Source organism: Micrasema longulum, unplaced genomic scaffold (genome assembly GCF_059751315.1).
Source record: "Micrasema longulum isolate JH-2025_06_02 unplaced genomic scaffold, ASM5975131v1 h1tg000225l, whole genome shotgun sequence".
In the NCBI taxonomy this organism is placed as follows: domain Eukaryota; kingdom Metazoa; phylum Arthropoda; class Insecta; order Trichoptera; family Brachycentridae; genus Micrasema; species Micrasema longulum.
Window position 1 is genome coordinate 648,035 of NW_028277430.1, and position 27,151 is coordinate 675,185.

General features: G+C 34.5%; 1 protein-coding gene across 2 annotated transcripts; it reads right to left on the minus strand.

The window, feature by feature from the left end:
• Positions 1-254: 254 nt before the first annotated feature.
• Positions 255-26,021, minus strand: Cnot4 (CCR4-NOT transcription complex subunit 4). Of its 2 annotated transcripts, none has more exons than XM_088243709.1 (14): positions 25,787-26,021; positions 17,480-17,630; positions 15,728-15,802; positions 13,274-13,387; positions 12,937-13,086; positions 11,529-11,615; positions 10,640-10,829; positions 7,963-8,064; positions 6,461-6,536; positions 5,175-6,376; positions 4,547-4,733; positions 3,313-3,419; positions 2,592-2,710; positions 255-1,779 (listed from the first exon to the last, which is right to left on the minus strand). In XM_088243709.1, the coding sequence occupies exons 2-14, from the start codon at positions 17,510-17,512 to the stop codon at positions 1,360-1,362; spliced, it is 2,862 nt and encodes a 953-aa protein (XP_088099835.1). In that variant the 5' UTR covers positions 17,513-17,630; positions 25,787-26,021; the 3' UTR covers positions 255-1,359. The 2 variants fall into 2 exon arrangements, with proteins under 2 accessions (XP_088099835.1, XP_088099836.1); XM_088243710.1 differs by lacking the exon at positions 25,787-26,021 and adding an exon at positions 25,145-25,431.
• Between the last annotated feature and the right edge of the window lie 1,130 nt (positions 26,022-27,151).

Sequence of the window (27,151 nt, forward strand, 5' to 3'; positions counted from 1 at the left end):
GCCAAGGTCCGTATTCTCCAGGCCAGGCCCCGCCTGACTTTTTTCTTTTCCCAAGACTAAAATTGCCATTAAGAGGAACAGGCTTTGAGACGATTGATGCCATAAAAGAGAATTCGCTGCGAGAGCTAAAGGCCATACCTTCGCGGGCCTATGAAAAGTGCATGGACAATTGGATTAAGCGTTGGCATCAATGTATCGTCGCAGATGGCGAGTGTTTTGAAGGGGATAATGAAGAAATTTATTGAAAATTACAATTTTGCGTTTTTTGCCAAATTCCGGTTTATTTTTTATCATAAGGTATGTTTATATTTATGGGAAATATATATAATTTTAGGAATCAAGTTGTTATGTGAATTATCTCCATGTTTTAATTAGTTATGGAGCTGAGATTGTTGAGTTTATTTATATCCATATGAAAACATATGTCTAACAAGAGAAAATTAATAATGTTTCAGAGTTATACCTTCGTAGAATTGAAAAGTAGCAATTTTTTTATATGAATAATATAAATTAAAACTTCAAATTTTTTAATTATCGTTTTATGGAACTGAGTCATCGATGTACATTTAAATTTTTAAAATCAAACAGCCGAAGAGAATTTGAATGAATGTTACAGTGTGCGAAGTGGCCACTTAAACCAGCCAAAGACAGGTTTTCATAAGCCCTGTAAACGCGTAGACTTCTAAATTCTCTTCGCAGAACTGTTTTCCCTCTCTGTTGCAACAAATTTCAACCTTTGCAAATTTGGACATGCTACACTGTTGAATTAAATTTTCAAGTTACGTTTAAAAGTAAAAGAAAAAAAATCAGCTTCGAATGATGAAGTTCAGTGCTACGGGAAATTGTATATAAAAAATGCACAATTACGCATGGTAAAAATTAAAGCATATGATTGTACAGCCAAGTTTCGCAAAAATGTATGAAAACACAATTAATATAAATTAACCACTTTGCAACGTCGCAGAATTTGAATACAGAACACGTGTTCAGAATAGCCAGACAATTACTTGTGTGTAATTACTAGTTGTGTTTTGAAGGATTCAGAGTTCTCTTTTTAAATGTCAGAAAAACTCACCGACTTGAACACTTGACGTTGCGGGCGGTGTAATTTCAAAATTATAAAACTTCAAAAAATCGTAGCGATGATAATACGATTAATAAAAATAAAAAACAAAAATTTTTGGCTTAGTTCGATAGTATATTGAGAAATGTTTTTTAATAAAAAAAGAACACTGAACTTCATTCCGCGAATATAAAAAACCGCCTTCGTTGTACGTACGTGGAAATTTGGATTGCATAGTGATTTGAATAATTTTATAAACCTTATATACCGCAGTAATGAAAATGGTTGATTTAAATTTATTTAGACTCGATGCACTCTGTGTTGACGGGCGATCCGTTTGGGACCTGCTGAATTGTCGAGAATCCCGGGGGTAGTGGTATATTTGCGTACTTATTCTGCATCTGTTCGTGCATTCTATTCATTTCTGTATTGTTTGATAGATTGGCGTTGCTATAGAATCCGTTTCTGCTCTGGTAGTTTCCGATGTGGTTGTGGCCGCTGTTCTCGCCGGGCATGATCCAGAAGTTTTGCTGATTTGGTTGCTGCTGCTGTTGTTGTTGTTGTTGCTGTTGTTGTTGCTGTTGTTGTTGTTGTTGTTGTTGTTGCTGTTGTTGTTGCTGTTGTTGCATCAGCTTTCTCTGTTGGTGCTGGAACTGTTGTTGCTGGAGCATGTGCGGTGGTGGAACGCCCATTCCATTCTGGTGAAGTTGTGAATCCTGAAGACAAATTAAAATGTTAAAAACTAGTCAAATTGGGGTTTTGCTCTAGGGGAACTGGAGGCAGAACGGGATAAGGGGCGAAACAGGAAGGATTCCCTTTTTTTTTTTACTCACTACATGGTACAGAAATGTGTGACCTTCGAGCACACAGTTCAGATCGCTACGCTGAGGTATATGGAACAGCCGTTGTCAGGGTCCGAGTGTGCTTAGTTTGGAATTCATCGAATGTCTGAGAAAAAGCTCGCAAGTTCAAATTTTTGCTCTACTACACCAAGATAAATTAGCTTGAAAATTTACATTATATGTTTATTTCAACATGCTTTTGAGTAACTAAATGTAAAGTGATAGCAAAATGACAATAATTCTCGTGCTTTAAAGAACGCTGCTCTTGGAGCACAATGGGGTGGTGCCCCGTTCTGCCCCTAATAATATTTGCATGTACCCAAATTCTAACTAATATTATAAATGCGAAAGTAAGTTTGTTTGTTTCGCTTTTACGCCTTTACTGTTACTTTTTAAACCGCTGATGGTGTGAACAAATATAAGAGAGACCAGCCAGCAGTCCTGATCTATGAACCAAGCTGTTGATGCAGTTGTAAATACTGATAAATGATGTACATGGCGATGTATAATCGGCATGCATAATATTTGATTTAGTTTTTTTTTTACACTCTTGTATATTTAAAAAATAAAATTAGTATTAAATTCAATAAAAGCATATCATTTCGGATATCTTACCAAATTTTAATATGGAATTCGAGCAATTATCTGCATACACAATAAATATGGATCCAGTGAGTTGCATTTACCTGTTGGTGCATGGACAGAGCCCGGAACTTCGCCAGGAAGGGATTACTACACATGCCCGACACTATGGCGGGGTCCAGCTGCGTCCAGTCCTGCACCATGCCGGGACCCTGCGTCATACCTGCCGAGAAACAGAATGTTATCATTATTATTATTAGGATTATTTGCATCTAAATCACTGTGTTTTCAATATAAATAAATAACAGAGACTTTATTCAATAAAATACACATATTAATACATTATAAAAAGAAAAACATAAAGTATAAAAACATAAATTTTGTCCTGACAAACTATTATAGGTAGCAAATAATAGTTTGTCATAGGGTGGGTGCCCAGACATTAGTTTAAATTCATCATCATCATCATTCCCTTTCCGCACCTAATGGTGCATAGGACACTGCATTGGTACACCAATTGCAGCATCATTTCTATTACATGAAGGTAAGATGATCAGTCGTAGGCGGTCCCAGTCTAGAGACCATGAAATATTAACTAGAATTAAATTAGTAAAAACACATTTTCTAACAAATATTTCGTGTCAACCATGTCGGGAATCGAACCCCAGACCTCTTGCATGGTAGGCGAATGCGCTGACCACTACTCCACGAGGCCGACAAACCATTATTTCATCGGTCGCCACGATGAGGGTTAAAAAGTTGGAAAAACAACGACAAGGTGGGCAAGCCGCTATTGACCACCGTTATTGGATTCCTGGATGTTACCTGTGACCGGCTGCGGGCGCGGCACCCCAATCCCAAAAGAGTTCATGTGGTTGAACCCGGGAGGGGGGTGACGACTGCGACGCACGACGCACTCTCCACTCTCACCGCTGGAACAATTTGATTTAATTAGAGTTTATTTATTTATTTACGGACACTGTCCATTTATAGGGTTGATGATGAAAGGATCACGAGAGGATAAAAGGCGAGTTTCTGGCGCCTCCAAACCAGAATCAACCAGCTAGGGGAAGGTAACCCCGACAGAAAAATCCACCACCAGGGCCTCCATTGGGATGATAAAGATGTCATACCTTCTCCTTGACGGTATAGTTGAAGATAAATTCCCTGTAGCGATTATAAAGATATACTACCGACCCCCTACCTTCAAGTTTTGGCTAGGTATATCGATATGAAACAAGGGGAAGCGTATGTCACGGTACACATATCTACGCTCTAAAATGACATAGCTTCAGTATGACATCATAGTTGAAGATAAAAGTCTCCCGGCTGACTACAAAGGTACACTACCGATTCCCCCACCATCAGGATTTGATGTAAGTACATCGGTTTATACCGACGGGTCTAGAACCCCTCGATACGTTCATCTACGCATTAAGTGTCAAAAATATTGTTCCACCGAGCAATTTTTCCTTTAATTATGATTTATTAAAATTTTTAATCGTTTTGAGGTTGGCACTTTTTTTCTTAAAAGCCTATTAAAAATATGAGAGAGAAATAAGTAAATTTTGAAGTCGAATTATATTCCGACATAACTGTCAGATTATGAGAACCGAGCGGCTAGATGCAAAAAAATCTCATTAGGTTCTGTCCTATAGTTAAAAAGTTACCAGTTTAAAAAATAAATTTAGTTACTATATTTTTTTCATCTGTTTTACTATATTTCTGAGAGAACATAACGGAAGCCGGCTTTGTAATTGCTACGTACTACATCAGTAGATAAATGCAGATGATCGTTAAGCATATCGTTTTGGCTATGGTTAGAAGTCATATAAAAATCATGTTCAAGCGAGCATTTTTTGCTTGAATTGGGATTTATTGGAGTTTATAATCGCTTTAAAGTGAGCACTTTCTATCAAAGAAGCCCATTTAAAATATAAATGAGAACTATTTGAAATGTTGATGACGTAAGGAACGCGGACTAATTGTTTGCGGTCATTCCAGTGGCTTGTTTCGATCATATGAAGGCGATATGACAATAAAGACCCAACGAACTAACCTGAAGTTAGCAGCAGCCTTCTGCTTGAGCATGTCCTTCTCAAAGAGCTCGGCGAACATCTTCTGGCGCTCCATGAGCCACTCGAAGTCCAGGTCATCCTCGCGCGGAGCCGTCTTGTGGCCGCCCTCCTCGGGGAACATGGCCGATATCGCTGACATGGCTGACATCTGCTGCTGTTGCTGGTGCGCTGCGGACAAGAGGAATTATCATCAACTAACTGACTTTTCCATCACGATACAACACCGGGCTCGGGGAATTTGACATTTGTGTTTTTTTTATCTCACCGGGAATCGATCCCGGAACGCTCTGTGTGTGAGACAAGCGTCTTGGCCATTAAAACACGGGGCCACCATGATAAATCTTATGGAGATGTCTGATATGGAAAAACATTCATTTTAGATAAACTCCCTGGAAGATTTCTGTTGAAATAAATATCTATCAATTCTGATAAACCACCTGGTACATTTCAGTTGATGTAATTATCTATCAACTTTGATAAAGTCTCTGTAAGATTTCCATTGAAATATCAATAAATTTTAATATACTCCCTGAAGGATTAAGCTTAGTACTTTTTAAGAAAATGTTCATACTCAAAATATTGTTGAATTCAATAGCAAATCAGACTTACTCATATCGTCCTGCATCCCGTTCATCATGCCAAACTTTCTCCACAACGCCTGCTTGTGCTGTCTCTCGATATAGGCTAGCGAGGGCGCCTCCGGGGGCAGCATGGGCCCGCTGCCGTTGCCCTTCATCTGCTGGTTCCTGCGGAAGTCCATCAGGAACCTGTCCATGCTGTCCTCCCCCACGTACCGGCTTTCGCCCCCGTCGAACCCGTTCGTGATCAAGTGGTCATCCTGGGACATGACGCCGTTCGATCTAGAACTCTGCATTTGGCTGAAGTTTTGCGGTATCGTGCCGTCCATCCGCATGCCGAACGGCGGCAATATATTGGAATTTTGGTGGAAGTTCATCGGGCTCTGTTCCTGCGCCTCCAGCCCCGGGATGTTGAGGTACATCGTGTGGTTCTGCCGCGCGAGCATCTCGTTCTGTCGCATCTGCATTTCGTTTTGCTGGCGCTCTCTAAGAAGAAGGAGTTCCTTGGAGTCCGGCAGCAGCTGGCGATTCAGCTGCTCGTTCAAATATATTTGTTCCCTATTTTCGTAGACGCCGCATTCTAGATTATTGATTAGTGGTAATGTGTGTTGGCGGATTTGCGGATTGCCTGTGCTGGACATGATATCTCTGTGTCGGCCGAACAGCATCGAGTCTTGCGATTCTCCGCTGGGCTCGGTGAGAAGGTCGTGATTATCGTCTTCTAATAAGTGATTATCTAGTAAGAAATCGAAACTTTCTAGTAGGCTGTGACGGTCGTCCGTATCGGATTCTATGACCTCTTGATCGTCCTTCGGAGCGGGATTACTAAATATTTTTTCTTTTATTTCGATATCGTCCATTTTCTTTTTTTCTAACGTTTCTGCGGTGCTATTGGCTAGTTGTTTCTTCATGGGACTCTTGATGCTTTCGCCATTGGGGTGATTGGAATTATTATGTTGCTGTTTTTCTTTGTTTTTGCTGGTCTTTTTGGATTCTTTCGAGTTGGCTTTGGACCTGTTGGAGTTGTTCTGTTTGGTGGGCTTGGGCGCGGGCGGCGGGGGTTCCGAGGGGACGCAGTCTGGGGAGTCTTCGGGGGGCGGGGAGAGGCTAGGCCACGCCTCCTTTCCGCCGGAACTGACGTTGCCCATACTGCCGCTGCTACTGCTCGTGGACGAGGAGGAGGAGCTGAGCATCACGCCGCCGCCGCCGCCGCCGCCGCCCGCCACGCCATTACTGGAAACCAAAGGAAGGACGTGTTACTGTCAATCTAGAGACACTGTTAACAAAATCGCAAATCAGAATTTAGACTCAACTCACCTAGAATTGGAAATATTGATACTAGAAGATGTGACAACAGTACTAGGTATAAAACTACTTCCTCCATTCGCCCCATCTGAAAACACAAACAAATACTGTTCAACAGATGTGAAAATTGAAATCACTCACAAGTCTACAAAAACGTAGAAATAACATCGACTTCGTATTCATGCATAATTTACGAAATGGGTTAATAGATGTACAATCATTACTGGAACAAGTGACATTCAATTTTCCCATTTGCCGGTTGCGAAATAATAATGTGATGTTATTCAATCAGCGCAGTACAAACTTTGGCTTGCATGCGCCAATGTCCCATTTGTGTCTCATTGTGGAATCGAGACAGGATCTGGCTATTTTGGTATGAGTCTTTCTAGATTCAAACAATCACTAAGACAGACCAGATCTTGTCTTGAGGTAGCAATTATTATTTTGAAAATTTGTCCTCGCTTTAATTTTCATTTGTTGTATTATATTTTAATTGTACCGGTATATAATATTTTTAAAAAAGAAGAAATGTATTTACTGTTGTAAAATGGACTGAATAAGTCCGTAAATAAATAGAGAGCAAAATTAGTTACGGTGAAACCCTGAAATTACGTCCCAGCAATTTGCGTTTTCCCGGGATTTATGTATAGTTTTTTAAGTCCCAATGAATTTGTATTTTTTAGTAGATTTAAAACATTGGAGAAATTTGCAATCCGCACTGAAAACTCCCAGCTCAAGAGTATGAAGTTACGACGTTAGTCTCTGTCAATATACGAAAATTTTTGTTGGAGAAATTTGTAATTTTAAAAACAGTTTTCTTGCGTTTTGCGTATCGCCATTTTCATGTTTTTTACGGCTCAATAGTCTGAAGTTAGTCTCTAATCATTATACCAACTTGCCGGTCGGAAAAAATTACATTACCTACTAAAAACTCACAGCTCAATAGTCTGAAGTAAGACAAAACAATAGACAAAACCTAGAAATCATCCGTTTATTTTTACTACATTTTTGGTTTTATGAACATTTATTGCCGCCATTATCGAATAAGGTTTCAGCTCTTTAACTTCACAAAAATCAACAGATGGAAGAATTTTTAAAAATGCATGTTTTTTTTTATTGTTTTTTTTTGCACCACAACAGGCCAGGAGGCCCAATCACAGTGGTGAATTACATGACAGAACACCCAGGCTTAAGAAAAGTAACTTTTTTTTTTGTGTTCTCACCGGGAATCGAGCCCGAAACTTACTGTGCGTGAGTCAAGCGTCTTGACCACTATACAACGGAGGCCTCCAATGATGAATGTTACGCATGGTATAATGCGGCCACTGACAAGTCATAAACCCTGTAAATGCCTAGACTTCTATATTTCCTTCTCTAAAATGCTCTCCATCTCTTTCGTAATATGCTAAGTTTAACTATTGCTTTGATTTAAGGTTGATGTTTGAATTTATGCTCTAGCAAAAAACGCCGCTAGGAAAAATCCACGGAGCTTCATCCAAATACTTTCAACTCACCGCCATTTGTCTGCGCCAGCAATTGGTTATGTAGCTGCCGCTCGTACATCTGGTGCAGTCCCTGATGCATCTCTTCCTTGGTGAAGGAAGCCTTGGAGTCCCCTGTTGACATGACGGAATATTTCAAAACTAAAACTAACACCCTGTTACTATTATTACACACAGGTTGTTAACTCTTGGTAACTAATTAAATGAAATTAAGCGTGTTTAGTAGCGTGTTCCTTTATTGACTGATTATAGTGACCGACCGAAGTTTCGGACTCGGCCAGTTTCAGCCAACATAACAAGTTTCGGTCGTGGTTTCGGCCAAAACTTCAGGTCGGCCGAAACCTGCATTCGGGATCTATCGGATTGCGTTCGGCTGTACTGGGGTGGAAAATTAGCAAAATCAGAGATATTGGATTGTTGTCCATTCAAATAATTAGTATTGTCATTGTTATATTATATTATTTTTAATTTCTTACATTTGATTAGCTTGGCATTTATAATTAAATAGTTTTAGTTTTTTTTTGCTATTATTTTATTAGTATAGGACTACTTATGCTTTAAAAGATAAAAAATCTCCATCTTAGAACAGGCTGAGCTGTGTTAGATGGAGACTATCATAAACAGAGAACACTCCGTTTTCTATTTATATTAATTAGTTTTATATAGATTCCCTGTTATTAAATATGTATACTGGTTTTATGCAATAAATTTATAAAATAAAAATAAAAAAAACTAGACTGATTTTGTGACTCTATATTATGGGTAGTAGTTTTTCATATGTTTTTTTAATTCTTTTGTAATTATTAATATAAATAATTTATATGTTTGACATAACAACGAACCAGCACTAAAAATAAACAAATTTACGCATTAAATCGGGTTGTGGTCCCGTGGCTAGTGTCTCGGACTCACAGATCAAAGGTCCGTGGTTCGAATCCCACTCTACCCCAACTTGATTCCCATTTTCTAACAGTGAGTAATTTACAACTCGTTGAAAATGGCCCTCAAAATTAAATATTTGTGTAAATTATAAGAAGGCAAATATTTCTTTTTATAAAAAAAAAAAAATTATGCCTTTTATTTTATTTAACACTTATTGTAATGTTTAACAATAAAAACACCTCATTTTGGTCATTTTGAAGTGACTTTTGTCGGCCTCGTGGTGTAATGGTCAGCGCGTTTGCCTACCATGCGAGAGGTCTCGGGTTCGATTCCCGACATGGTTGATATGAAATATTTATTTAAAAAGGTGTTTTCACACCAGAATATTTCATAGTCCCTGGACTGGTACCTGAAGCGTAAGACTGATCATTTTACCTTCGTGTAACAAAAATTATCAAGATACGCTGTGATTGGTGTACCAATGCAGTGCCCTATGCACCATTAGATGCGGAAAGGGAATGATGGTGATGATGAAGTGACTTTTAACTTATTTGAATAAGTTTCAGTTTTGTTTTGGCCGAAACTAGACTTAAGACAGATGCGTTGATATTTTGGTGAAATTTCAATGATACCATGCACACATTATGATTATACGACATTAGAATTGTTTTTTCATTGCATTGCAAAAATTAGATGCTGTCTCTTCGATGCGTCTCGTAGAACAACATTACAATGTTATAAACCTTAATGAATCCGAATTTTTGTTATTGAACTGGACTTAGAATTGAGAACTGTATCCGGCGTTTTTATTAAACACAATGGGGGGCAGATATTTAGTATGTTGATAAAGAAAATATATGTGGGTGTGTTTACTGAAAACATTGTTTGTATTTGAGATTCGCCTGTGCCTAAAAGTTATTTGCAGCTATTACTATTACTCTCTTGCGCTTTATAACCAAATTCCGTATTTTAGTAAACATTAATAAATACACATCGAACCTCAACGCAGTTTCTTATATCATCTCCAACCGGTGAGAGGCTCCCCCAAAAACCACTAACAAAATCCTATATTTATTTATTTATTGATATATACGCCCAATGGGCATTTTTAAGGACATATTTATGCATAGAAAATTATTATAAAGAAAAGTAGAAAGACACAATGGTATATAGTAGACTTTGTGGGCGTGGAAGCGGGAGAGAGGTGATTATAATTGCGTTTGATTCAGTGATCGTTTGAAAGAAGACAACTTGTTATCAAAGAAATCAAGACTGGTATGTTTGTTGGCAGACCTAAGAATTCTGGGAATGAAAACCGTTAGTTCTATGGTTATCGGTATGAAAGAGTACGTTTTGTCTGAGGTTTCTAGTTGGGATATTTAAATTTATTGAGCTCAGTAGTTCAGGCGCATCAAAGAGTGAGTTGAGAATTTTAAATAGGACTAGAAGGTCGGATTCGTTTCGACGGTCATGAAAAGAGGATATATTTAAGCTAATTTCTAACTAATTGTACGTATATTGGTCTCTGGATAAGCCCAACCTATCTTTCTCAAAAATCGATGTTGAACTGATTCAATATTCTTGATGTGAACATCATAATATGGAGACCAGATAATAGAGGAATGCTCTAGGTGCGGGCGAACTAGGGAACAGAAGAGAGTTTTAAGGGTTTTGATATTTTTGAAGTCAGTTGTGCTTCAGGAGGTTTAAGGATTTATTATTTTTAAATCTAGCACATATTGTTTTGTAATTACCCAATTGGTTTTTGGGTAACCGTAGTTTAAGATTGAGGCGGTTAGATAGTTACCCATCTCGTGTAGATACATGCAGTCCGGCTTGGGGCACGGCTGGTTCCGCATGAAATTGGCGCAGTACTTGGTCGTCCCCAGGCTCCCCTTGAGCACGCGCCCGTCTATGCTCACGTTGTTGACGTTCTGGATCGCGCGCAGCGCGTCCGCACTGCTCACGTACGTCACGTACGCACTCGCCGACGGGCCCTGGGGAAGAGGAGATAACCATAAGGAAAATTAAAATACACACTAAAGAGGTTACAATGTTTGCAACCACATAATTATGTACAATAAATATATTTCTTTTTTTATAGATATATATCTGGATCGCGCGCAGCGCGTCCGCACTGAATTTTTTGAACTCGTGTAAAAACAACATTAAATTTTAATTAGTATGAATGTATTATTGTTTTATGTTTATTCTTTATATATCCTATGTTTTTATTTTTCTTTTCATGTACTCGTATTAAAATTATATAAACTCTTATAAATAAACAACTAAAACAGTGTAAGTCACTCTCCAGCCACAAGAGTTAGTCTCTTTTTTTGGAGAGTTACAGTGATAAAATTTACTAGATGTGTAAAAGTAGTTATGTTTAGAATTTTACAAAAACTTGTACTTTTTATGAAATTTATGAATAGAAAAAACTTTTTTTGGATTGTATTCTCAATATTACTATTGTATCATATGTAATTATTATTTATTTTTAATTACTATAAATATTTTATTTTCTTGTTAATTATTATGGCTTAAAATGGGCACAGCCTCGAAAGCAAGTGCAAACAAAAGTAATTTGTAATTAATAAGTAAATAAATTAATACTAAAATAATAATAATAATACTAATCAACAAGTGCCTGTCGTCAATCAATAAGTGGATTGGCAAAAAAGGGAAGAAGCATTTACCTGCGTTCCAGCGTATGCTGTACTGTGATTGATGACCACTTTGTGTATCTTGCCGTATTTCCCAAAGTACTCTTGCCTCTTCAAGATCTGCAAAACAAAAATTAAAATTAGATATTAAAACTCTATCACAACTGGATTCCCGCTTTAAAGGGTTATTTCCGACTAGTTAAAAAAGCACACACATTTTTTTATATCTGGTTAAATCATTCTTTCTGGGATCTGGCTCTTGTGTCAAGAGTTATCACTAAATATTTGTATTTTATTTTATTTATTTATTTTTGAATCCAACAGTCATAGTTATAAACAATACATACAAAATAACAACAAATAACAAGACCAATTACGGGTGAAAGGAAGTGGGATGGGAAAATAGGGAAGGAAGAGAAGAAGAAAGAAAAATAGTAAGTTAATATAAAACAATAAAAAAATAAATATAAATGTACACATACAACATACATACATGTACATTAGAGTGGGCCGATGATGTATGAGGTTTTTTATTTTTTTAGACATCAAAGTGAAAGGGGTCTAAAAAGTTGCATTTTGGATCACATTGAACGTAAAAATTATTTAAAAAAATATTCCATACTACTTTTGGCCCTCAACCGAGGTTTGAAGTTTATCACTGTCTGAACATTTTGTTAATTACCTATATTGATAAAATTATTTTGTGTTAGTAAAGAAATAACTTAATCACATTACAAATTCGAACGCGCTTTAAAACTACCGAAATGGAAAAAGTTTACACTCCGCGGAACTAATTCAGTCGAGCGCCTGGCTAATATTGACGAAAACAATGGCCTATTAAAACAATGCCAACCATTTATTACAAGACAAAGTGCAACTCACGCCCTTAGATGCTTATTTGATAAGATTTAATGCACATTATAACATTTAATTAGACTGATGATGACAGCCGGTTTACTCCAAAAAATCGACTTTTTCGAAAACTTCAAGCTCTGGTTGAGGGCCAAAAGTAGTATCGAATATTTTTTTAAATATTTTTTGCATTCTGAGTAATCCAAAAGGCAACTTTTTAGACCCCTTTCATTTCAAAATTCGGAGAAAAAAAAATATTGGCCCACCCTAATGTACATACACACACATGAACATACAAACATCACTTCACTCTCACAGTTTCGCTCTTCTGCTGGGAGAGCATTATGTTTTGCAATGTAAAATAATATTGCCATAACATGTGTATTTTCTTGAAAAAAGGCTATAAAAAAAAATTAAAGGCATAATTTAGTCCGAGCTTTCAATAAAAAAATATAAAAAAACAGTTTTTTGTCAAAATGACTTATGCAGTGTTGTTAGCTAAAGGATGATTCGTAAACTTGCATAATCGAGTAATTTTAATTCCACATTTCCTACAGTCGATAGGGACGATATTTTGTAAAGTACTGACCTCTGGGTCGGCCAGGCGCACGGGAAGCCCCACAACGAAGACCAGGTTCTTCTGCACCACCCTCACGCTGCTGAGCTGGCGCCGACTCTCCTGGCTCTTGTTGCGCCGCTGCTGCTCACGAGCGCGCTTCTCTGTCTTCAGGGCAGCCACCTACAAATGAACGAAGAAACCTCTGTAATGTATTTATTCAGAGAGTCGCACAAAAAAAATTAACAACTAGTAATGAGAAAGTTCTGTGCTACACTATATCTCATGCTACCATGTAATTACTTCAGTTTCATGCAGCTATAGCCGTCTTTTCACTAGGTTCAGACGTTGAAGTGGAGGAATATAGTACCTGTTCCTGTGACAGGGGAGTGAAGTCAGCGGGATTCTCCGGATAGGGCTTCCGGCAGGCGGGGCACAGCCCACTCTCCCCTTCCCGGATGCGGTTCCAACAGAATCTACAAATCTGTAAAACATTCGCGTGACATTAATACCAATTTACATGTACAATTTTAGCTACAGTAAAAACCCCTTTTACGTTTTTCAAGAGAGCGAGAAAAAAAAGTGAGGAAATGAAAAATGTATGGAAAAAATAGAAATTACATAAAAATAACATTAATTTGCTACACTATAGTGTACATATTATACTTCCAGAAAAGTTATAAAAACTGTGATAATTGGGGATTGTTAACATTTTTTTATCTTTTTTTAATGATTTCACTAAAAATATTTTTATATTTTTTCAAACAATATAATGTAATCTGTTTTTTTATTTGATTTTAAAAAACAGCATTTAAAAATTATTTTATGTGTAAATAAAAAATAATGAAAAAAAAACTTTGTATTTGCATAAAATAACGTACAACATTTTTTCCCCTAAATGTTGGGAAATTTTATTAATACAGAATCACTTTTTTTTCTATGGCATCACTAAAAACAACTGTCATGGAGATCATTTCTATGACAACTTTTTAAACCATTTTTTTTTATCACTTAAAATATTTCTATTGTTATATTTTATGCATCGCAATTTATTGATATTAAAACTTAATTGTTCCTAAACGTTTGTCAACTGCGTATCATGATTTTTACAAGTCAATATGATGTTTTTGTTCAATTGAAAACTAAAACTAAACTTAATGGAAGACACTTAAACAAAAATATCAATTACACTGCACCTGCTTTGAATTTAGGTTAAGACAATAATTTATCCTTTATTAGTTATTGGCCTGTTTTTATTCTTCATTCGCCTGGCACATACGGTGGCGTGCGGCATAATTTTGACTGTTTTACAAATCAAATGAATTCCGAAAAATTTTAAACGTAAAAACCGGGGTAATGAAAAATGTAAAAAACGTTAATTGGGCGGAATATTTGTATGAGAATGTATGAAGAAAAATGAGTCCTGAACATTTTGGTGTAAAAAGCGGGAAAATGTAAAATTAAGGAATGTAAAAATGAGGCTTTACTATATATTTATTCTATAAGAATAAATTATTTATTAAATTTTATTCTATGGATAAACTAACTGTATTACAAAATAAAGCCTTGAGAATCATTTTGAAAAAAAACAGATACACGAGGGTAAAGTCGATGGTAAATGAAATGAAATTATTAACATATAAACAAAGAATATTTTACAATACAATGATATTTGTTCATAAAATTATAAACTCTAATAAAAAAACAGAATTTTGGAAAAAAATTGATCGGAACCAGCATGAACACGATCACAATACTAGAGAAAAGAACAACATTAGACTTCCATTTAGGAAAAAGGCAAAGTCACAAAATTCAATTTTATTTAAAGCAATTAAAAAGTATTACAAAATGGAAAAAAATATTTATGAAGAAAAAAACATATCAAAATTTAAAATAATGGTCAAGACATATGTGATAAACAATTTATAAATTAAATATATTTGCAATGTTATTATTAGAACACACATAACAATATGTATGATATGTGTGCCCTACTTTAAGATTTAAATTAATAAATAAGAATGTTTGAAACAATTTCTGACCTAATTTATTGAGTTGTATAAATGGTTACCGGCCTTATAGAAAATCAAAAGTAATGAAAATTATGCATCCAATCAAATATTTATTTAATTTCATTTTGTTGACATTTTCACCAGGCGACATGACCGCGAGAACGAGAAGTGGATCAATGTAATATATAAACCTTATAACAAATTACAACAGGGATGGAGAATACCTTAAATAAGGGAATATGGAAGTCAAGGCATTTACAGGGCTTATGACCTGTCATTGGCTGGTTTAAGTGGCCACTTTACACACTGTGTAACATTCACCATTTTGCCTATGTTTGAACATCCATATTTCTTCAATTCTTCCATTTGTTGATTTTAGTGAAGTCAAAGAGCCGAAACCTTTATTGTTGTGAAGAGATTCATCTGACTGAATTATTTCACATACTAAGCAATGCCTTGACTTCCATATTCCCTTATTTAAGGTATTCTCCATCCCTGTTGTAATTTGTTAATCTTAATGACTTCCGAGGGGGTGAAATCCAGTCTTTTGTCTATGAACATTTGGACAAACTCAAATATTGTAATAAACCTTATAAATTGTATACATGGACAATGTCCGTTAATAAATAAATAAATGTCGAGGATCGACCGAAGGCTGAGGTTTGCACCATCGTATGTGCAAGGCGCAAGGTTCCATATAGTTTGCGTAAACAATAGCATGCAGGCAAGTCACCGTCGTGTAGAACACCCACTACGGAGGCAATTTTTTTTAAAATTGAACCAATAACATTAAATTAAGGTTTCAAGCTCACCTGATAGCCACAAGTGCAGGGGTAGAAGTGCAAGTCATCCACTTCCAATGGTTCCATGCACAGCGGACATTCCGACTAGAAAAAAAAACATTTTCATCAGCAGACGTTAGCACCTCTGTTTGAATTTCTGCTCACAATCAATGCTCTCTAGGAAACTATCGCTACTGGTTTGTACAGACGTTGAAATGACGGTATTCACCGCTACATGACGGCCGTTAAGACGACTCTCTTAGGAAACCATAGCTTTAATCAGCCGTGTCAAAAGGAATCAACTATAGTCCTTAAAATATAGCTTGATTAAAATGACAGCTGTCAAACTAATGTCATTAGTGATGGAAAATTACTGACCAGTGATCATGTACCGATCAAATCAATTTTATCAGTTTTTTCATGCAATCATGAAACTCTGTTTTCGAAAATTGATATAAAAACAAGCCTTTTATAGTGTGTTTAACATATTTATTCACCAAAAAATAAGACATTTATACTTTTTTCATGAACAACATCAAATTAATTATTTTTTTATTCGAACAATTTGTCCCATCTCTAAGGTTTTTTTTAAATGATGTAACCTTTTAAGAACGTCGTTAATAATTAGGTTAATTTTAGTTTATTTGTAGTTTTAAAGCTGATTTTATATATTTATGTTGATTTATGTGTCAAGCATTGTATTAAAAAAAATAAATTATTGAATGATTTTTCGTGTGTCAATATAAATAACTCCTTTGACGTTACTACAAAGTTATGTCGTCACTTTTTCTGACAAATGTCATTCTAATCAAGCTATATTTTAAGGACTATAGATATGTTTGTAGCCTATAGACTTACTAGATTTTCTAAACCAATTATGACGGTAAACCAGCAAAACAAATGTGATTGACAATATCCGTCAGTTGCCTAAAGATTTGCCCTATTTTATCCATGGATATTGTCAGTCAATTCACTTTTGACATAAATCTGAATTTGCTATTATTATTCTTTATGTAGGATTCATTGAATCTCTTATAATCGTCAATAAATCAATTATAACTATAAAATCGCGGGTATACTGGCAAAAAGCTTTAACTCTCAAATCCCTGTTTTGAGAAATCAAGCATTTAAGTTTTGTTCCGATTTTACTCTTTTATATCTTATTTAAATATAGTAAGATGTTAAGTGCTCATTTAAGAACATGTTTTTAATTTTTCCGTTTTGTAATTTTATATTAAGTAAATATTTAGTTATTTAAAGCTTTTAGCCTGAATAGAATACCTGGTATATGACTTAACCTTAAATTTATTTTTAAAACTACAGATACATATATGAAATTTAATATGACTTAGTGTATTTTGCCAGATTGTAGAGCGTTAAAAACTTTACAAAACTGCATCATTAAGTCAAATCTGCATATTTTCGAGTTAACGTTTTTTGCCAGTATACCCATGAAATATAAATCAATAAAATATGAATCATTAACATATAAATAAATAAAATATGAATCATTAAAATATAAATCATTAAAATATAAATCATTAAAATATAAATCATTAAAATATAAATCATTAAAATATAAATCATTAAAATATAAATCATTAAAATATAAATCATTAAAATATAAATCATTAAAATATAAATCAAACCTGTCAAACCAATTTAAATTAAAAAACTAAAATCAATAAATTAAAATCAATAATCACGAATCTAATGCCAAGCTGTCTTGTACTGCAAATATTTATCGACTCTATAGTAGTAGTAGTAGTAACGGACCATTACCTGTTCATCTCCACTTTGATTCATCACTGACATAACACACAACAGTCTGTTGTGGGAAGTTGGCGCGCTCCTGGGGAAGGTTCTTACTCCGACTGGCGGGGGTGCGGGGAGCGCACGGAAGGGGGGCAGTACCAAGGGGCGAACCCGACACCTGAAAAATTGAACACATGTCCCGACATACTTAAATAGGTTTTAACATTTATCAACGTCTACCGAATCTATGTACAGGTTGAGTAAATCTGTAAACATCTAAAAATGTGTAATATACACGGTGTTTCAGGGCCAGACCGCAAAACTCCAAAGAAACATTCTTTATGGTAAACTTTTTTTTAAATCCTAATAATTTTTTTCCAAAAACTATTTTTTAAAAGAATTTTAATTTTTTTTGTAAGTAAATCTTTAATTTTTCGGATTAGCATCCCCTTTTACAAAACTCTACCCCTACCCTACATTTTTAAATACATAAACGTATTTAACAGACGAAGCAATACGCAGACGAGACAAGGGAAACGGATGGGTAGGGGAGGAGTGGGGGTTTGTGAAAGGGATGCTCGTCCAAGAAATTAAGGATTTAATCCATTTTAAAAATACAAAAAAAAAAGAACAAAAAAATAGTTTTTGGAAAAATATTATTAGGATTTTTTGATAAGTTTACCGTGAGGAATGTTCTTTTGAAGTTTCGCGGTCTGGCCCTAAAACACCGTGTATTATAAAAATCTAAAAATATATAATATATACAAACTAATACCACTTTCGGACAAAGAGATTTTGAGTATTATGCTATTAAAATCTATAATCTACTTCCACTGTCCATTAAAACAATTAGTAACGAGAAAATGTTCAAAAAGGCTATAAAAAATGGATAGTGGAGGTGGGTAGAAGTAAAATGGATTGTCTCATTTGCCCAAACTGATATTGAATCACCTGCTCCACAAACATATAGTTTATGTTATTTTATTGTGCATTTTACAATATTAATAATATAGGCATACAAAAATTTAATGTAATTACGTAGTGTTTAAAACATTATTTTAACATTTTGTAATTTCTCTCTGTTAGTATTTTTTGTATATTCTCATATGTAAAAAAATAAAAAATATACATTGTTAAGTGTCCTCAGCACGGGTAACCCCAGAGAGGTCACATTATTTTATATTTATTACTGTTTATAATGTGAAAAACTGAATAAATAAATAAAATAAATATAAAGTATATGAACGACGCTGAGTAATCAAAGATGACATGTCATGACATAATTCTGTTATATAAAATACTTCACAATATGTTGGACTGTTATTGTTATTGAATATATAGACTGGTCTACTTCTCAATTAAAGTGCACAACCTACTTCCATTGTCCATAAGAACAATTAGTAAGCACTCTCACTATAAAATTGCTATCAAGTGGGTAATGGAGGCGGGCTGCGGACAGATTGATGAGTGAATCAGGATAAATAGGTAAATTAAAAAAAAAACATGTTTCAAAATAATACAAAATGTTTCCCTCGGCACGGAAAGGAAACATTATTTTTAATTTAAAAAAATAAACACAAAATTTGTGAACTAATAAATAAATAAATAAAATAGTATCAACATTCCCACACCAAATTGCAGCACTAGAAACTGCCATTTATTTTATTTTCATTTTGGAAGTGGCTAGAATTTAACTTGTCCATTCGCTTTGTAGCTGCCCAACGATTGGTAATCTACCTTCTGTATATAAATATTTTGTGAATGGGGTCTAGAATTCAAACCGTCCATGCGCTCAGTAACTGCAAGACACGTTGTAATCTAACTCCTATTTTTACAAACAATTTATTTTCCAATGTGTTTTTTTTAATTTTATTAAATCACTAAACTTCACTGTCAATTTAAAAAATAATGTAAATGGGGGCTAGATTTCTTACTGTTCATGTGCTCTGTAGCTGCAAGACGTGCTGTAATATAGCTCCTATCTGTTATAATTGAAAAAGGTTATTCAACAATGTTTTGAGTACGTCCAAATGCTTGCAGACTGGCTGTATTTCCTCCCTAGGGAGTTATTCATAGTTAAGTTTGTTGCAACAGGGGGAAAACATCTTTTGGAAGGGAATATGGAAGTCTAGGCATTTACAGAGCTTATGAACTGCCATTGGCTGGTTTAAGTGGCCACTTTACACTTAGTTAGGTTAGGTTTAAAAATATGCATTTAAAAAATAATAATGAAAAACAGTAGGTATATAAAGTAAATAAGAAAAATTAAATAGGAAGTTATAAACGCATACGCATATTTTTATTTTTAGATACAAAAAAAATGGTATTAACAAATTAAATTTTAAAAAAATAATAAAAATTAAATTACAGTAAGTGTATGAGATAATAATATACATGGTACACATATTAAAAATATTTGAAAAAATAATTTCATAAAGAGTACATCAAAAACAGAGAAAAAAATTGATGAAAAAGAAAGTTTTATATCGACATTAATAAATGGCTTTAAATAATGCATTTGAGAACGTTTAAAAAGGAATAATTGTTGTATTAAAAATGTCTATATCACAAGTAAATTTGTTGGCTAAGGAATGTAAACGCAGAATCGGAGAGTGTCATGCATAGTTAGTATCTACGTGAATGAATATATTAATGATTGTAGAGGAAGCGAGGTTTGTACGCAAAGATAAATAAACTCTTAGCATGTGGTGACAAAGTACATTATTTTTGTTAAATTAAAAAGATAAAATTAAATTTATATCTTTACATAATCACTTTGTAAAGCGCCCTCGAGGTATTATATTACGAAATTGGCGCTATATAAGTTATCCATGATTATTATTATTATTATTATGGCGTTCAATCCTCTGTGCCCACCCCCACGGGGTAATGGCGTGTTGGTTTGTTTGTTTGTTTATGTGCAAACATATACAAAGGGTCAACTAAGAAATAATTGGAAAACGGTACTGTAATCTTACTGGTATTATAAATTGATTTAAATTAAAGACACGTTGTGTCCCAGAGACTCCCGTTTAGATAATTGTGATGAGAAAGACATAAAGCAATTGACAATGACCTACAAATTAATATACCGAATTTGGCTTGCAAATTATTTTAATTTCAAAGCGTCATAAGCAATATTTTGAGTATGTCCAAATGTTTGCAGATGGGGATGGATTTCACTAATTTTATTGCTACAGCGAGGGAAAACATTTTTGTGAAAAGAATATTATTTTAATTTTTATTATTTTCTTTTAATTAGGAAACATACAGTACAGTTACTTAGTTTTATATTTTACACAGTTAGACCTAACTCTAATGGACCAGTGAAGTTTCCATATTATAAAGTAATTATATGTAAGATTATTAATTAAAGTACAAAAAAGAGAAGGAAAAAAACCATAAATAGAAGTTATAAAGTTTATATTTGAAGCACTAATTTTGTGGTTATTCATTATAATAAAATAAATAAAACAACTTTGTTTTTAACCACTAATTTTTTATTTTCCACCGACCGGTTTCGAAGCACACAAGCTTCTTCGTCAAGGTTTACATAACTTAAACCTTGACGAAGAAGCTTAAGTTTTTTATCTTAGGCATGTTTCACATTTTGTAAAATGTTTCCCTCGGCACGGGACACCCCAGTGAGGGAACAATTTTTGGTATCTTCATACGGTGCGAAGTGCTGCTCAGCCAAAGCATGTGCCATCGATCGGAACAAATAGTAGTCTGAAGGAGCAATGTCTGGTGAATACGGCGGGTGGGGTAAAACTTCCCAATGAGTGTTTCCAAATAGGTTTCGACCGGTGCCGCAATATGTGGACGAGCATTATCATGCAGGCGAATAACTCTGTCGTGTCTGGAGTAGTAGTGGGCGCGCTTTTCCTCGAGTGCTCGACTCAATCTCATCAATTGCATTCGGTAGACAGCTTCAGTAATGGTTTCAGTTTGAGCAACTCATAATACATTTTAATCATTCCCAATGATTTCAACCGATGTGAAATTGCATGTTGAGTCACGCCTAATGTAAATGCATGTTTTTCTTGCGTTTGACACAAATCTTGATTCAATAATGCTTCCAATTCCACGTCTTCGTACACTTTCGGCCTTCAGCTACGTTTCTTGTCTTCGATGTCAAATTCACCGTTCTTACACTTTTGAAACTACTCACGACAACTTCTCTCACTTAAGACAGTTTCACCAAATGCTTCTACAAGCAATAGATGCGCCTCAGTTGCACATTTCTTTAAATTTGAAGAAGTAAACCAAAAGTTCCCGCAAATGACCCTTATTTGGGTCAAAACTCGACATTTTCGTAACACAAAAGAATATAATCTACTGATAAAAATTCACTAATATTTCTAGGTTATGTTGTGGACAGATATTCACCTTAAGATAATGGCGTTTTACATCCGACAACTTCAACCATAACTTACTGGTGGCGCCAACTTTAGTCAAACGGCGGAAACTTATTTTTGTACACCCAATATATATCTACATACGCACATAACATAATTATTTTTTCAGTGTGGCGTATTTAGAAACAAACCTTATGCTGAGCCCTAACCTTTAAGTAATTGTCTGCAAATGCTCAAACATCCACACCTCAAGTTTTATTTCGACATAACTCGATTAGTGTAGCAATGCAGTGCCCTATGCACAATTGTAGGATAAGGAAACGACGAAGATGTGAACATTGGCCGACCTAAGGTAACAATATTACGAGATAAACAAAAACAATAATGGACCTGTGTGTGTATTTTTTTATCTATAAGCCCGAGATAAAAAAAAACTAATTGATAATGTGTTTATATGTGCGCTGACTATACCTGGCTACTATTGCGTTTATATTAATGACAAATTTATCTCGAAATGAGACCATAAAGATTAATAGCTTTATTGTATATTGGTATATTTTTTTTTGTAATTATTTACCCTTTGAACTCCAGTTTTTTTTTTTCATAGAATACATACCCCAGGGTGGCAATTATAAACGCTATCTTCCCGATTTAAAATCTCTCAATTTTGCACGCATAATGACTACAGATCACTGAAACGGGAGGATGTTTTTGGCACAGTAAGGGAAGGGTTAAATATTATACGCATAAAATGATAAGCCACCAATATAATATGAGTGAACTAATCATTATTATGTATCACTATTTATTTCAGTTTGATAAAAAAATCCTATAATCAAAACATAAACAAATTAAAATAATATTTCTCATCAAGTCTTCTAAGAAGAGAAAGCAAAATGACTAATATCTGATTCTGTTAACAAATTTGTTTTTTTTTAAATTTATTAACAGGTGTTTGTTTGTTTACGATACAACTTAGTACAGTGCAAACAACGAGATAACTCTGCGTCCGGGCGAATGAAGACTAATTTTGTGTGTGGAACGGAACCCTGGACGAGTGTTTTCGACTCTAAAACTAAGGAAACCGAGCGGAGAAACCGCGTCTTGAGACCCTGGGATCGATTCCTGGCAGGGTGGACGGGAAATATTGGTTTTAGAGAAGTAGTTCTATGCTTACAAATGGAGTTCGAAGAGTCGAAACGAGACGTGAAGGAAAAAGAGGAAAAGTGCAGGCACATTCCGGCCATACATACTGTGGATGCGGCACACTTCTTGAATATATTTGAAAATAATAATATGCATTTTTTAAATTGAAAATTACAAAAATGCCTAAAATGCCAAATTCAAGCAATATATTTTTAGTAAACATACCTACATACGTACGCGTATTTCCTATATATATTACAATATGTGAAAACAGTGCTTCATGTATTAGGTTCTTTATTGTTTACTTTTTATTATGAATACTTGACTAACTTACTACTCCGCTAATGTATAGTTTTTCATATAAATCATTGTCATGAACTCTCAAATTGGACACAGTAAATGTTTTCTTGCGCGCGGTAAAAATTGGAGCATTAAATTGTACGGCGAAGTTTCCTGAAAATGTACGAAAGAAATAATCAAATACATTTTAATAAAAACTTTTGAACAACGTCACTGGTTCATTATTATTATTATGGATAACTTATATAGCGCCATTTTCGTATTATAATACCTCAAGGGTGCTTTACAAAGTGATTATAGTGGTTGGAAGAAATTGCCATTTGGCAATAAGCCCGCCAATGTACAAATAACTTTATGTACAAAAAGTTAAATAAATAAATAAATAAATTATATAAAGATGTAAATTTAATTTTAACTTTTTAATTTAGGAAAAATAATGTACTTTATCACCACATGCTAAGAATTTATTCAAATGATTTAGAGAACAAGTGGGTTTTAAGTTTCTTCCGAAACATCACTTTACTCTCACAGTTTTGGACCTCTGCTGGGAGAGCATGGGGTTCATGTGAATATCAACCAACAACCTAAGATTACCGGTTTGCTTGCTCACTCACTCTTTGATGCGCCTGAACTACTGAGCTCAATAAAATTAAATATCCCAACTAGAAATCTCAGACAAAACTTACTCTTTCATACCGATAACCATAGAACTAACTATGGTTTTCAATCCCCTATGCCCAGAATTCTTAGGTCTGCCAACAAACATACCAGTCTTGATTTCTTTGATGACAAGTTGTCTTCTTTCAAACTATCACTGAACCAACTTCAATTATAAACACCTCTCTCCCGCTTCCACTCCCACCGAGTCTAATATATACCATTGTGTCTTTCTCCTTTCCTTTATAATAATTTTCTATGCATAAATATGTCTTTAAAAATGCCCATTCGGCGTATATATAAATAAATAAATATTATATATCAGAAAAACAAGAATAAAAGTAGGCTGAATTAATTAACCTTTCCATTACTGTCCTAAAAACACCTTGGCGTTACGGTGCTGTGTGGTCACTACCCATTAAAAAAATAAGAGATTTAAAAGGGGAAAAATGTAATATTTATAGGGAATGGCTTTAATTAAATATAATTTAATTCAAAGATGATAATATTTCAAATCTAACTGCTGAAAACATGAAAAAACCATTGGGTATCGCTAATGACTCGTGCGAAACGTGCACCCGCGCCAACTTCCCGGACTGGAATACGTGACTAACTGCGACGGGCGTAAATTCTTTACTCGTTTCTTCATACGCAACAATGCGAAACATTGGTATACTGCGAGTATAATTTATCCCCGATTTCCGAAAAATGCTTTTTTTGTGCCTAATAAGTACTTATTATTTAATTACAAATTATTTCAGTCGATACGTAAATGTGTAATGGAGGAATACTGAAAATCTAAACCCAATATTTATTATATTTATAAAGATATTATAGTTATTAGACGCAATGTGTACTGGCTACACATCACCGGGGAGGGAGGGTTGAAATTGTAACTAGTTAAAAATTAATAACAAATATAAATAAATAAAAATGAAAGACAAAAACATTTTTGCCGTATTCGTAGACAGTGTCTCTGTAAACACTACGGATCTTTGTGTACATTCACAGAACACTTGTTACAGCTGTACTTATTAAACAAAGCACTTAATGTCGCGAATAATAATTGTTGCAAACTAATAAACAGAATATAAAATGTATCGGAATGTTATTGCGATAATTTTAACACAAAAACAAGAAGTGACCGACGTATTACAGTGAAAGTATTACACGGAACATTTACTCAAACTTCAAGAAAAAATGTACAAATGCCGTGATAAAAATTACATACGTAATGTGATGCTATTAAAACTGATATGAAAAGGCGACTAAAATAATCGTAATGTTGTGTTTTTGTTGGTTTGTTGATCAATTGTCCGCGACGGGACTGTTTATTTCGCGAAACAAAGATAATAGATCGGTAATTATTACGAACGCCTTCCCACACAATTTAAGAAGAATTTCCAATAAAAACACTGATCACTTTCGACAGATTAAAATCACGAGCGAGTAAATAAGTAAATACGCGACTATGCGTCAAATAGTTTCCGTGTAACGGATAAAAACCAATGACTCAACTTTGACAAGTGCAATTTTTGACATTTTAACAGTATAACAAAAAACTGGCACTCGAACGCATCGTTAGCGAGCTGTTTTTGTGATAATAGGAGGGCAAAAGAGAGGCTGAAGGACCCGCGGAATGTGCGCTGTCAAATCTCAAGCTATAATACCATATTTGTCATCTTATTCGTTACGGAACCATTAGCATTTGAAGGATATGTGGCAAAAATGTCGCGACTCGGTAGCGAAATCTGTCCGATCTAAAAATACATTATAGGCTGATTTGCGTGCCCTATTAGTCGTTTTTATCAAGCGGAGCCCTAGATGGATTGCCCACCTATTTTTATAGCGAAATATTGAAATCGATGTTTACCTTACGTCTTCAATCAGTGCAATCTTTCCTATTGCAGAATCGAGACTGCTATCGTTTCCGGCGGAGTAGTTGACGATAGAACCTCTAAAAAGGGCGTACGATACAAGCGCACTAATTAATTTAGTTTATTTCGCAAAACTTAATAATTACGACGGCTCCCAGGTAATTTTCTGCGAGATACTATACATTTGTTTCTTGTAGCGATGGCCTATTCTTTTACAAGTTCAGTTCGTGTAACTCCATAGACAAAGCATAATTATTGTCTGGGTTTATTTTATCATGTTGGCAGCTTTGCTTATCTCAGCTATGTTCGAAAACGCTAAAATGACCCAATTTTCATCACATCTTTTTTGAACTTGACATTCTTTGCCATTCTTTCTCTTTCTACTTTATCACTTTCGTATCTTTCCTTTTCATTTATTATTTTTACGAGGAAACCTAACCACATTAATAACTTTTCGGATTTAGCACTGACGTTAGTGACGTTTTGATTTTCTACTTTTTTGGCTTTTACTTTGAATTTAAGTCTTAAAAGTAAATTCGACGCTATCGTTAATCTGATCAATTTCCTTTGTATTTTCATCAGCATGATGTGTTGAAAAGCATTGCATTTAAATTATATTTACACAATTTGAAAAGTGTCATTGATAAAAGAATTTCGAAATCTAAATTTCTATTCCCTCACTAGTCGACTTTACTAAGATTTACTTTTGATTTGTAATCTAGCACATGAAAAAAATATTATGTAATCAAATTCTATCAGAATTGTATTAATTTGAGATAGTTTTCATTATACTGCAAATATTCTTATTAAATTTCCTTAAATTTTCACAGCTATTCAAATGCTCAATGAGTTTTTCTTGCTTATTATGCCGTGTGTCATGCATCAGAATGCATAAAAATATTCCTTTTAGAATCTCAGTACACTTTCAATATTCCAACTAGGATCTTATATTAACAAATTACAACAAGGATGGAGAATACCTTAAAGTAGGGAATATGGAAGTCTAGGCATTTACAGGGCTTATTACCTGTCATTGGCTGATTTAAGTGGCCACTTTACACACTGTGTAACATTCACCATTTTGCCTATGTTTGAATATCCTTGGATCTTATATTATTATTTTCTTTAAATGAATCATTATTAGACTTTTGTGATATAAACCAATTTTAAAACCATACAAATCAATCTAAATATTCGGTAATAAAAAATAAGGAATCCCTCTTATAAAAAAAATATTTGTTCCTTATTATTTTTCAACAAAAACCTTAAAAATCACCCTTTTCAGATTTCACCAGCTGGAATGCAACTAAGTCTTCTATTTTCCATTCGTTTTACAATTTAGTTCTTTTTCACATTCTAAT